Below are 12205 nucleotides of genomic sequence, written 5' to 3' on the forward strand. Positions count from 1 at the left end.
CTCTCTTCTCGTTCCTCAAGTGGGACTGTATGAGGTGTATGCAGCTCTACAGGTCACACCTGCTGCGGCTATAACGCACACACTACAGTGCCATCTCTATGACTGGGAGACAGTGACACACAGGCGGCCGGCTCCCCTGTCACAAGCGTGTGACCCTAAAGAACCCGCCAACATCATTCTGCAGTGTCTGTCTGCAGCTCCCCCAGTAACGGACCGCAGCTCCGCCCCTCGGTGTCACCTGACGCGCTGGTCACATGACAGGCAGGAGGCGCTCGGCTCTGTGAAGAAGCTGTGAGCAGTCAGGGACTGACAGAAGCAGGAGACATGGCGGGCGGCCTCGTACGGGGGAAGCTGATCGCGGTGATCGGGGATGAGGACACCTGCACCGGCTTCTTGCTGGGGGGAATCGGGGAGCTCAACAAAAACCGCAAGCCGAATTTCCTGGTGGTGGAGAAGGAGACGAGCGTGACGGAAATAGAGGAGACTTTCAGGTGAGAGACAGCACCGTGATCGTGATAGTATGTTGTGCTGTATCGTGACAGTAGGTAGTAGATACATTATATGTCGGCACTGTGCTCTTCCTGTGGTGGGGCTTGGTAGAGCTGACTGCTTTCCCAGTGTGACCTCCAGGGCTCTGTGGTTGCTATTCTATGTGGGGTCTGGGCATAGGACCCCTATCCTGGTGAGCTCCATACATGTGACTCTGTCCTCTTCCTCTTTCTGACGGTCACATGAGCTGTAGCCGCAGGCCTGGCGCTGATTTTCCGCCCGAACAATCCCTGTATGTTTCTCACCAAGCAGAGTCCTGTTTACTGCAAACACCGTCCTCCTCCGGGTGCGGGAACTATCTGCCCTGAACCGGACTGTGGTGTCCGCAGCCTGCGTCTCATTTCCGTGACCCACTAGTCACTTTGCTTCATGAATCCACATTGTTACATGAAATGATTGCTGTAGACTAAAATACTGACCCTCATTCCGGTGCGGCGTCACTTTTTTCTCTATTCAGCGTGGTGAAAACAAAGGGGCCTGCTCATGACGATGACACGTTTGTGTCATATAGGGGGTCTCGCACTCAAGACCCTAGTGAGCCAAAGTGGACCGCTGCTATGTAGGGGTGACTCCCACTCCGGTGTCCTCGTGATTCCCTAGTACTACAAGAACAGCCATTTCGTTATACAGCCACAATGTAGTAGCCCTCCCCAAAGGATGCAGAAGTTGCCCAGTCCCAGCAGCTGATCAGACAACTCTCTTAGGCTAAAGGCCCCGTCACACTTAGTGACGCTAACGCGATCCCGACAACGATACGACCTGTCAGGGATCGTTGCTGCGTCGCTATGTGTTCGCTGGTGAGATGTCAAACTGTGAGATCTTCCCAACGACGCAGCAGCGATGCGGCGACCTGTACAACGATGTCACATGGCAGCTATTTCATGACGATTAACAGACCTCAATGAGGGACGTCCTGTCATGAGGTCGTTGGTAAGGTGTCAAACACAGCGATGTGTGCTACCCAGCGGGACCTCAACGACCAAAAAAAGGTCCAGGCCATTCCGACACGACCAGCAATCTCACAGCAGGGGCCTGGTCGCTGCTACGTGTCACACATAGCGAGATCGCTACTGAGGTCGCTATTGCGTCACAAAACTTGTGACTCAGCAGCGATCTCGCTAGCGATCTCGCTTTGTGTGACGGGGGCTTTAGTTCACACTTGCGTGTGGCTGGCTGCGTATGTCCTTCCTTAAGCTCCACCTACTTCCGCATGCGTCCCTATCTTTAACATTGGGTGCACAGGGACATGCGTTGTATCCGGATGCAGCGTTATAACGTGCTCGCCGATTGCATGGGATCGCAACGTTTTGCATTCCCGTGCGGTCGGCAGGCACGTCAAAACTCCGCATACAACGCATGTCTCTGTGTACCCAATGTTAAAGATAGGTACATAGGACACAGGATGCATGCGGAAGTAGGCGGAGCTTAAGGGAGGACATACGCAGCCAGCCACACGCAAGTGTAAACTTAGCCTTAAAAGATTCCCCGGTGAAAACTGGTTCTAATGAATCCCCGGGTAGGTAATAAGTTATTGATTGGTGGAAGTCTAATTGCTGAGACCCGCACCGATTGGTAGAACGGGGCACTTTAACCATATTTAAAATGGAGCTGCACATCAGATGCCCAATCGCCACTTCATTCATTCTCTATGGGGCTGGCAGATAAGGCCAAGTACTCTGCAGCCCCACAGGAAATGACTGGAGCAGTGATCAATCATTGCACATTGCATCTCTATTCTAATGGGGATAATAGTGCCTCCTTCTGCCGCTCAGTGCCGGTCCAGTGGTTGGGCACCCACCAAACAAGTTATTGCCTATCTCGTCGATGGGTGATAACTTGTTTTCACTGAAGCATCCCTTTAAAGCTTCACTTACACTGAAAATAACACTTTTAAATTGCTCATTTCACAATTATTTTGCAGTGTAAATGGACCTCAGATCACATGATGAACAAGCTAAACACTCATTGGTTGAAATTATTTTTTGTGCAGCACAAGAGCTCATCATTTTCCGCAGCAAATTGTCCTTTGTAAACAGGACTGGCACGGCCTAGATCAGTGTTTCCCAAACTGCAATACTTAAACGGAACCTGTCACCCCCAAAATCAAAGGTGAGCTAAGCTCACCGGCATCAGGGGATTATCTACAGCATTCTGTAATGCTGTAGATAAGCCCCCGATGTATCCTAAAAGATGAGGAAAAAGAGGTTAGATTATACTCACCCAGGGGCGGTCCCGGTCCAATGGGCGTCGCGGTCCAGTCCGGGGCCTCCTATCTTCTTACGATGACGTCCTCTTCTTGTCTTAACGCTCCGGCGCAGGCGTACTTTGTCTGCCCTGTTGAGGGCAGAGCAAAGTACTGCAGTGCGCAGGCATCGAGCCTCTCTGACCTTTCCTGGCGCATGCGCACTGCAGTACTTTGCTCTGCCCTCAACAGGGCAGACAAAGTGCGCCGGAGCCGCAGCATGAATACAAGAAGAGGACGTCATCGTAAGAAGATGGGAGGCCCCGGACCGTGACGCCCATCGGACCGGACCGCAGCGGGAACGCCCCTGAGTGAGTATAATCTAACCTCTTTTTCTCATCTTTTAGGATACATCGGGGGCTTATCTACAGCATTCCAGAATGCTGTAGATAAGCCCCTGATGCTGGTGGGCTTAGCTCACCTTCGATTTTCGGGGTGACAGGTTCCCTCTAAGGCCCCAACAGATCATGTCTTCAGAATTTCCTTGGCATTGCACATGTGATGGTATTATTTTCAGGGCAGCAGACGTTGCTGCATGTTCTCTCACCTGTGCAATTCTAAGGAAACCCTGAAAACTCGATGTATTGGGGGCTGTGGTGCCTAAAACAATGGTGGCCAATGTGCAGTGATCTATTAGGGTATGTGCACACATTGCGGATTTGGCTGTGGATCCGCAGTGGATTTGGCCCAGTTTTCCATGCGTTATACAGCACCATGTAAACCTATGGAAAACAAAAACCGCAGTGCACATGCTGCAGAAAATTCCACGCAAAAACGCAACTGTTTTCTGCAGCATGTTAATTCTATGTGGAAACGCAGCGTTTCTGCACCCATTGACTATACATTGAGTAAGGCACATCAAAAATCGCAAGGTAATCCGCAACCATTTTGGCCTGCGTTTTCTGCCAAGTGATGCGGATTCTGTGCTGAAAAATCCGCATCGAAATCTGCAACATGTGCACATTCCTTTACAGATCGTTCAGTGCAAGTCATTAAATTTGGTCTGCCTGTGTAAACAAGCTAGGGTATTTAACATTCGGCAATCGTATCATACCACTGCTTGGTGCATGTAAACAGACTTTTAACGCTTGCCTTAATTTTTTATAACTTCAGCAAATGTGATTTAACCCCTTCACGATATGCGCCGTACTAGTACTGCGCATGCCGTGTCACCCCCTTTGATGTGGGCTCCGGCGGTGAGCCGATCAAGTGGTGCCAGCTTCTAGCCTCCCATGGAGGCTATTGAAGCATGGCACAAGTAAAAAAAAAAAATGTTTTTAAACATATGAAAAAAATATAAAAAAATATAAAAGTTTAAATCACCCCCCTTTCGCCCCATCCTAAATAAAACAATAAAAAAAAAAATCAAACATACACATATTTGGTATCGCCGTGTTCAGAATCGCCCGATCATCAATTTAAAAAAAAGCATTAACCTGATCGCTAAACGGCGTAGCGAGAAAAAAATCAGAAACGCCAGAATTACGTTTTTTTGGTCGCCGCGACATTGTATTAAAATGCAATAACGGGCGATCAAAAGAACGTATCTGCGCAAAAATGGTATCATTAAAAACATCAGCTCGGCACGCAAAAAATAAGCCCTCACCCGACCCCAGATCACGAAAAATGGAGACGCTACGGGTATCTGAAAATGGCACTTTTTTTTTTTTTTTTTTTTTAAGCAAAGTTTGGAATTTTTTTTCACCACTTGGATAAAAAATAACCTAGTCATGTTAGGTGTCTATGAGCTCGTACTGACCTGGAGAATCATAAAGGCAGTTTTAGCATTTAATGAACCTAGCAAAAAAGCCAAACAAAAAACAAGTGTGGGATTGCACTTTTTTTGCAATTTCACAGCACTTGAAATTTTTTTCCCGTTTTCTAGTAAAAGACATGGTAAAACCAATGGTGTCGTTCAAAAGTATAACTTGTCCCGCAAAAAAAAAGCCCTCACATGACCATATTGACAGTAAAATAAAAAAGTTATGGCTCTGGGAAGGAGGGAAGTGAAAAACGAAAATGCAAAAATGAAAAAGGGCCGCGACTTGAAGGGGTTAAATAATCTATACTCTCTTCTTCTGTCCACCCTCCAACTATTGCTGATGCTCCGAAGTTTTCTCTGTCTTTGTCAGGCACGTGACCACTGTAACCAAAGACATAAGGCTATGTGCACATGCTGCAGAATGGTGTGCGGGTTTTTTCGCACTGATATTGGTAAATCCGCAGGTAAACCGCACTGCGGATTTACTGTGGTTTTTGTGTGGATTCCACCTGCGGCTTTACACCTGCGGATTCCTATTGAGGAGCAGGTGGAATATGCACAAAGAATTGACATGCTGCGGAATATAAACCGCTATGTTTCCGCGCGTTTTTTTTCCGCAGCATGTGCACTGCGGATTTTTATTTTTATAGGTTTACATGCTACTGTACACCTCATGGAAAACTGCTGCGGATCCGCAGCGTCAAATCCGCTGTGTGTGCACATAGGCTAGAGGGCCCCCACCCGAGCGCCAGTGATGGATGGCCGGAGGAGAGAAGTGAGTCTTGTTTATCTCATCACCTACTGTATATATTTTCTAGGGCAGGATACCCCATTAAAGTCAAAGTAGTAGTATTATAGATGCAGTTGAATTTATAACTGGGTTTTGTTTTCTTACGCTTTACCCAGGAGTTTTCTACAGCGTGAAGATATAGGAATTATCCTGATTAACCAGTTCATTGCTGAGATGATCCGGCACGCTATTGATGCTCACAACGTCTCCATTCCAGCCGTGCTCGAAATCCCATCTAAGGAGCACCCATATGATGCCAACAAGGACTCCATACTACGAAGAGCTAAGGGCATGTTCACATCAGATGACTTGCGATAATTTGCTTAACCCTATAATCCCTGTCTAGGACCTTCTGCTAATAAAGTTGTGTAACTTCCCTCCTATGTGATACTGTTTGTTGTAGGTTCCTTTTTATTGTGCTTTTATTTATTCCTGCTGTCTTTACAATATTTTTCTATACTTATTGTATGATCAAATTACATAAAGCTTGTTCTGCTGTTCTGATTCTTATTTACTCATACTTGTACAATTAGTGTATTTAGTGCTCAGTTCTCCATATATTAAAGGGGTCACATTCTTATTACTGGAGGACATGGTCATAGCCAGCAAGCCCATCATATCCGAAGTGAAAAGAAGTGTTGGGTCTGGAGTCTGAGAGCACTTCTACTTCTCATCTGCACCAGTTAATGTAAATTACATTTATTTCTAAAAATTGATCACCTAAATTATAGGAGATGTTCATACTGTCAAACAAGTCCATGTATTAGATCTGTGGGGAGCCTCCTTACCATTTAAATCTAAGTCTTGTGTTTTCTTTTTGTGTTTTTCTGGGGTGCATTAAGCCACCTGCCCAGTTAATGAGCAACCAACTAGTTCTTTGTTTTAAGGTACCTTCACACATAACGATTTCGTTAACGATATCGTTGCAACGTCACGCTTTTTGTGACGTAGCAACGATCCCGCTAACGATCTCGTTATGTGTGACTGCTACCAACGATCAGGCCCCTGCTGGGAGATCGTTGGTCGTTGGGGAATGTTCAGGACCTTTTTTTGGTCGCTGATCACCCGCTGTCATCGCTGGATTGGCGTGTGTGACGCCGATCCAGCGATGTGTTCACTTGTAACCAGGGTAAATATCGGGTTACTAAGCGCAAGGCCGCGCTTAGTAACCCAATATTTACCCTGGTTACCATTGTAAAAGTTAAAAAAAAAAAAAACACTACATACTCCCATTCCAATGTCTGTTACGTCCCCCGCCGTCAGCTTCCCGCACTGTGTCAGCGCCGGCCGTAAAGCAGAGCACAGCGGTGACGTCAAAATAAATATCGGGTTACTAAGCGCGGCCCTGCACTTAGTAACCCGATGGTTACCCGGGGACTTCGGCATCATTGAAGACAGTTTCAACGATGCCAAAGTCGTTCCCCTGATCGTTGGTCGCTGGAGAGAGCTGTCTGTGTGACAGCTCCCCAGCGACCACACAACGACTTACCAACGATCACGGCCAGGTCGTATCGCTGGTCGTGATCGTTGGTAAGTCGTTTAGTGTAACGGTACCTTTAGTCTATTGCTGGGACATATGGCTGCCAAGCCCCCACCCCCCATGTTTTCTTTTGTTTTGTAAGGCATGGTATGTGTACACTGTGCCATCCTACCTATGTTGTTTTTGACAGTGACACCTTCTTTTACATACTCTGCAGCAGTTTCTAATGCAGTTTTCATTTTTTTTTTGTTTGTTTAAATAACCTATATAGCATAGTGGCACCAGAAGAAGTCACTTTTTAGCCACTTCGTGACTTTTGAAACCCAAAACTGTTAAAAAGAAGCTGTAAAAGATTGATCATATGCACAGCAAATCATTTTCACATTGCTCTGCTGATGTTTGTTTTGGGGGGGTTTTAGCGCTTTTTAAGGGAGAATCCGCCTGAAAAACCAGTTATGTGCATATACCTTTTTATATTGAGAGCTCATATAGGGTCCTGTCATTGGACTCTCCTTGTTTTGTCTGAAAATGCTTTGTACGTGGCTTCAGATATCACGGTAGATAAATTAATGTGTGTATGTATAATATAAATTATAGCAACTACTGATGGTCCGGTGAATGGCAGCTCTTTGACAACTCCCACATTCCTGGATTTTGTGACCTTGTCTCTCCTTGAAGAATTTTTGTTGCTGAACAACTTCAATAAAGACCCAACAACAAATAACTTGAGTAGTGTTTTATGTTCACCACAGGCAGTTTTTTCCTAAGTGAGTGTGTGGTAAACAATGATGTCTTTCTGCGTATTTATGTTGTCCACTCTAATATGTTTTACATAATTTTATTAGGTATTTTCATTGTAGTATCAATAATTAGCAAACCAACTACAGACCTCCCCAAGAATTGGGAATTTACAGACATTCATGCACATTTTGCAGATACAACCTCCATCTATGGAACAGATTTACAGTCATGGAGACCTCAACCATAGATCTGCTGTAAGTGAATTGTTTACTGCAAAACCTCTGAGATGACCACACAAAATTGCATGCTACAGGCTGCACCTTCATGACCAGGTCAATTTTTACAATTCTGACCACTGTCACTTTATATGGTAAGAACTCTGGAATGCTTCACCACATCCCACTGGTTCTGAGATATACGGTATATTTTTTGTGGCATATTGTGCTTTATAATAGTGGTAAAAACTTATTCGATATCACTTATGTTTATCTGTGAAAAAAATTTTAATTTATTGAAAATTTCTCAATTTTTCTAACTTTGAATTCTTATGCCCTTAACTATTTTGTGTGACATACCTCTCTGATTTAATAAATAACATTTTCCACATGTCTACTTTTATATCAGCACGTTTTTTTTTAAACAATTTTTTTTTTTTGGTTAGAAAGTTATAAGGGTTAAAAAATGACCAGTGATTTCTCATTTTTACAACAAAATAAAATAAAAAAAACTTAGGGACCACATCACATTTAAAGTAACTTTGAGGGGTCTATATGACAAGAAAATATCCAAAAGTGACACCAGTCTAAAAATTGCACCCCTCAAGGTGCTGAAGAAGTTCATTAACCCTTCCGATGCTTCACTGGAACTAAAGCAATGTGAAAGGGAAAAAATGACTTCTTTTTTTTCATTTCAAATTTACTTTATACCCATTTTTATTTTCGCAAGCGTAACAGGAAAAAAGGGACCGCAAAATTTGGAGTGCCATTTCTCACCCAAAAGTTATGCAATTTCTCCTGAGTACATGAATACCCCATATGTGGGGGATGACCAATGTTTGGGTGCACTGCAGGGTTAGGAAGGGAAGGAACCACATTTAACTTTTTTAATGCAAAATTTGGTGGAATGATTAGCGGATGGGAGGAAAAAAAACAATAACAATTGTAATAAAAAAAACATGTAATATCTTGTTATGGTGAGTGCAGCCGTCGAGGTCAGATGATTTTAAATTGTCAATAACAATAGTAAAGATGATTCATGGAATCATCTAGAGAGAAAAAATCTAAGGGAGGCAGAATCCCTCCGTTCTCCTTGCTGACAGTGAAGGTTGGGACCTTAGGGGATTTGTTAGGGTGCCCCCGCTCCACGTAGGGCTGTCCCTACCTCGCCCTAGAAGGACCTCACTTTCCAAAGCCAACACCACCACCCAAATAAAGTGCTTTAGTGCATTACAATGTCAAGATCTGATGAAGCTACTATGGGCATTCACATAGATTGTATGGCTGTCTTTTTTGGGGGGTGAAAAGATTACACAAAACTAAGCGAAGGAAATGTGCTCACTGCATAAAATGGAGATGCTCCTAATAGAGTAGAATTAGCAGATATACTTAGAAGTGTTCAATAAGATTAAATTCAGGTAGCAGTATAGAATACAGAAGCCTATTTCTAAATGGATAAATGCGCAGAGAAGGTTTTAAAACGACACAATTGTTTATGTTGTGCTAGGTGTCAAGTACAAATAGCAGGAAAACAATAGATGCCCAATTACTTAATGATAATACATTGAATTTGAAATTCACGGCTGATTCACTGTCCAATCAAATTTATGTTTTGGATATTTTCCTGGAAGGACATTGCATTGCTGACCGTGTACATACTTTGTACTGGAAAAGTATATCGGGCAATATTATTCTCCAACAAGCTGTCATCCCAAATTCCCTATGGAGAAATGTTACGTGCTAGATGGATGGATGGGACAACAGCAGTGCAGGCAGGATGGGGAGCATATAATAGGATGGGGGAACAGGATGGAGAAGCAGATTCCAGGATGGGGCAGCATATACCAGGATTGGGGAGCATATGACAGTATGAGGGAGAATATACCAGGATGGAGAGAATATAATGGAATGAGGGACCAGGATAGGGGAGCATTCGATTTCAGTTATGGGGTCAGGGGCTGTGACGATTCAGTCATTATTATTTATTCATATAGCACCATTAATTCCATGGTGCTGTACATGTGAAAAGGGGTTGCATACAGGGTTATAGATATCGTTAACAGTAAATAAATTTACAGTGACAGACTGGTACAGAGGGGAGAGGACCCTGTCTTTGCGGACTTACATTCTTCAGGATAATGGGGAAGAGACAGGAGGCTGGTGTGCTGCAGCACGTGGTGGTGAGGCGGCTGCTCGGGTGGTCATGGAGGCAGCTCGGGTGATCGGTGACGTGGCGGCAGCTCGGGCGGTTGGTCAGGCGGCAGAATGGTTATTGCAGGCTGTAGGCTTTCCTGAAGAGATGGGTTTTCAGGTTCCGTCTGAAAGATCCGAGGGTGGTGGATAATCGGATGTGTTGAGGCGTGGAATTCCAGAGGATGGGGGATATTCGGGAGAAATCTTGGAGGCGGTTGTGTGAGGAACGAATAAGTGTGGAGGAGAGTAGGAGGTCTTGGGAGGATCGAAGATTACGTGAGGGAAGATAGTGGGAGATTAGTTCAGAGATATAGGGAGGGGACAGGTTGCGGGTGGCTTTGTAGATCAGTGTTAGTAGTTTGAACTGGATTCATTGGGGAATTGGGAGCCAGTGAAGGGATTTGCAGAGGGGTGAAGCAGGGGAGTAGCGAGAAGAGAGGTGTATTAGCTGAGCAGCAGAGTTGAGGACAGACTGGAGTGGTGCAAGGGAGTTAGCGGGGAGGCCACAGAGGAGGGTGTTGCAGTAATCGAGGCGGGAGATGATGAGGGCATGCACAAGCGTTTTAGTAGTTTGTGGGCTGAGGAAGGGACGGATTCTGGCAATATTTTTGAGTTGGAGGCGACAGGAGGTGGCAAGAGTTTGGACGTGCGGTTTGAAGGACAGGGCAGAATCGAGAGTTACCTCGAGGCAGCGGATTTCAGGTGCGGGAGAGAGCATGATGCCATTTACTATAATAGATCAGGTAGAGGGGATACGCGAGGTGGGGGAAAAATAATGAGTTCGGTTTTGTCTACATTGAGTTTTAGGAAGCGAGAGTTGAAGAAGGTGGATATGTCTGACAGACACTCCGGGATTCTGGTCAGAAGAGAGGCGACATCTGAGCCAGAGAGGTAGATCTTAGTGTCGTCCGCATATAGGTGGTACTGGAAGCCATGGGACTTTGAGTTGTCCTAGGCCAAAGGTATAGATGGAAAAAAGTAGAGGCCCTAGGACAGAGCCTTGAGGGACTCCAACAGAGAGGGGGTGAGGAAGTAGTATGGGAGTGGGAAATGCTAAATGTGCTGTCGAAAAGGTATGAGGCAATCCAGGACAGGGCAAGGCCTTTGATGCCGAGGGAAGAAAGAATCTGTAGCAGTAGGAGGTGGTCGACTGTCGAAAGCAGAGGACAGGTCAAGAAGGAGGAGGATGGAGAACTGTCTGTTAGCTTTGGCTGTAAGTCATTAGTAATTTTGGCCAGAGCAGTTTCGGTGGAGTGGTGGGGGAGGAAGCCAGATTGGAGGTTGTCAAGGAGAGAGTTAGATGAGAGGTGGGCGGAAAGTTGACCATGGACATGCTGCTCAAGGAGTTTGGAAGCAAACGGGAGCAGTGATATGGGGCGAGAGCTGGGCATAGCAGTTGGGTCAAGGTTAGCTTTTTTGAGGATGGGTATGATGGTGGCATGTTTGAAGGCAGAGGGAAAAGTACCAGAAGATGGCGATAGGTTGAAGAGATGGGTTAGGGCTGGAATGAGCATGGTAGTGAGGTTGGGGAGCAGGTGGGAAGGGATGGGGTCAATTGCACAGGTGGTGAGGTGTGATTTGGAAAGGAGGTGAGTAAGTTCTCCTTCAGTGATGTTGGAGAGGGAAGTTATTGGGGAAGGGCAGAGGTCTGGTATATGGAGTGGTTGAGGTGGAACAGTAAAAGTTTGCCTTGTTTGGTTGATCTTGTTTTTGAACTTGTCATTGTAACTGTAGCTGTAACCACGAACCTGGCCCTGTCTGACAGCATGATTCAATGTAGAGGGCGTGTCAGTCAGGGGTGCGGTTACAGCGGTCACTCTCTATATTCAGAGCAATGACCGAACCAGCGCCCCCCACCTTCATGACTGAAACCGAATGCTGGCGGGTAAAATAAAGTTTTGCCGGGCAGCATAAGGCTATTAACCTGCAGATTATCACTTATTTGCAGGTTAATAGTGTTAATTCTGATGATAGGATCCTCTTAATTTTGTAGTACAATACTTCAATAAAATGGCGCCGGAATAATCGCATGCGCATACTGCGCTTTCCGGACCCATTTTATTGAAGACACTGTATATGCAAATTTGCAGACAGTGACTTGAAAAAAAAATGGCGCCAGAAATTTACAGATAAAAATGCTCACCACCCGGGCGTAGAACAGGTTCGATAGATAGTGTAATATTTTGATGATATATTCTTATGATAGGTCATAAATATGAGGTTAATGGAAGTC

The 12205-nt window shown here is 45.2% G+C and overlaps 1 protein-coding gene across 1 annotated transcript; it reads left to right on the top strand.

The window, feature by feature from the left end:
- The first annotated feature begins 258 nt into the window (after positions 1–258).
- ATP6V1F (ATPase H+ transporting V1 subunit F) lies at positions 259–5853 on the top strand. Its single transcript, XM_069765426.1, has 2 exons — positions 259–491; positions 5460–5853. Exons 1-2 carry the CDS (start codon positions 325–327, stop codon positions 5659–5661), a joined length of 369 nt encoding a protein of 122 aa, XP_069621527.1. The 5' UTR covers positions 259–324; the 3' UTR covers positions 5662–5853.
- The last annotated feature ends 6352 nt before the right edge of the window (positions 5854–12205 follow it).

This window comes from Ranitomeya imitator, chromosome 4 (genome assembly GCF_032444005.1).
Source record: "Ranitomeya imitator isolate aRanImi1 chromosome 4, aRanImi1.pri, whole genome shotgun sequence".
In the NCBI taxonomy this organism is placed as follows: domain Eukaryota; kingdom Metazoa; phylum Chordata; class Amphibia; order Anura; family Dendrobatidae; genus Ranitomeya; species Ranitomeya imitator.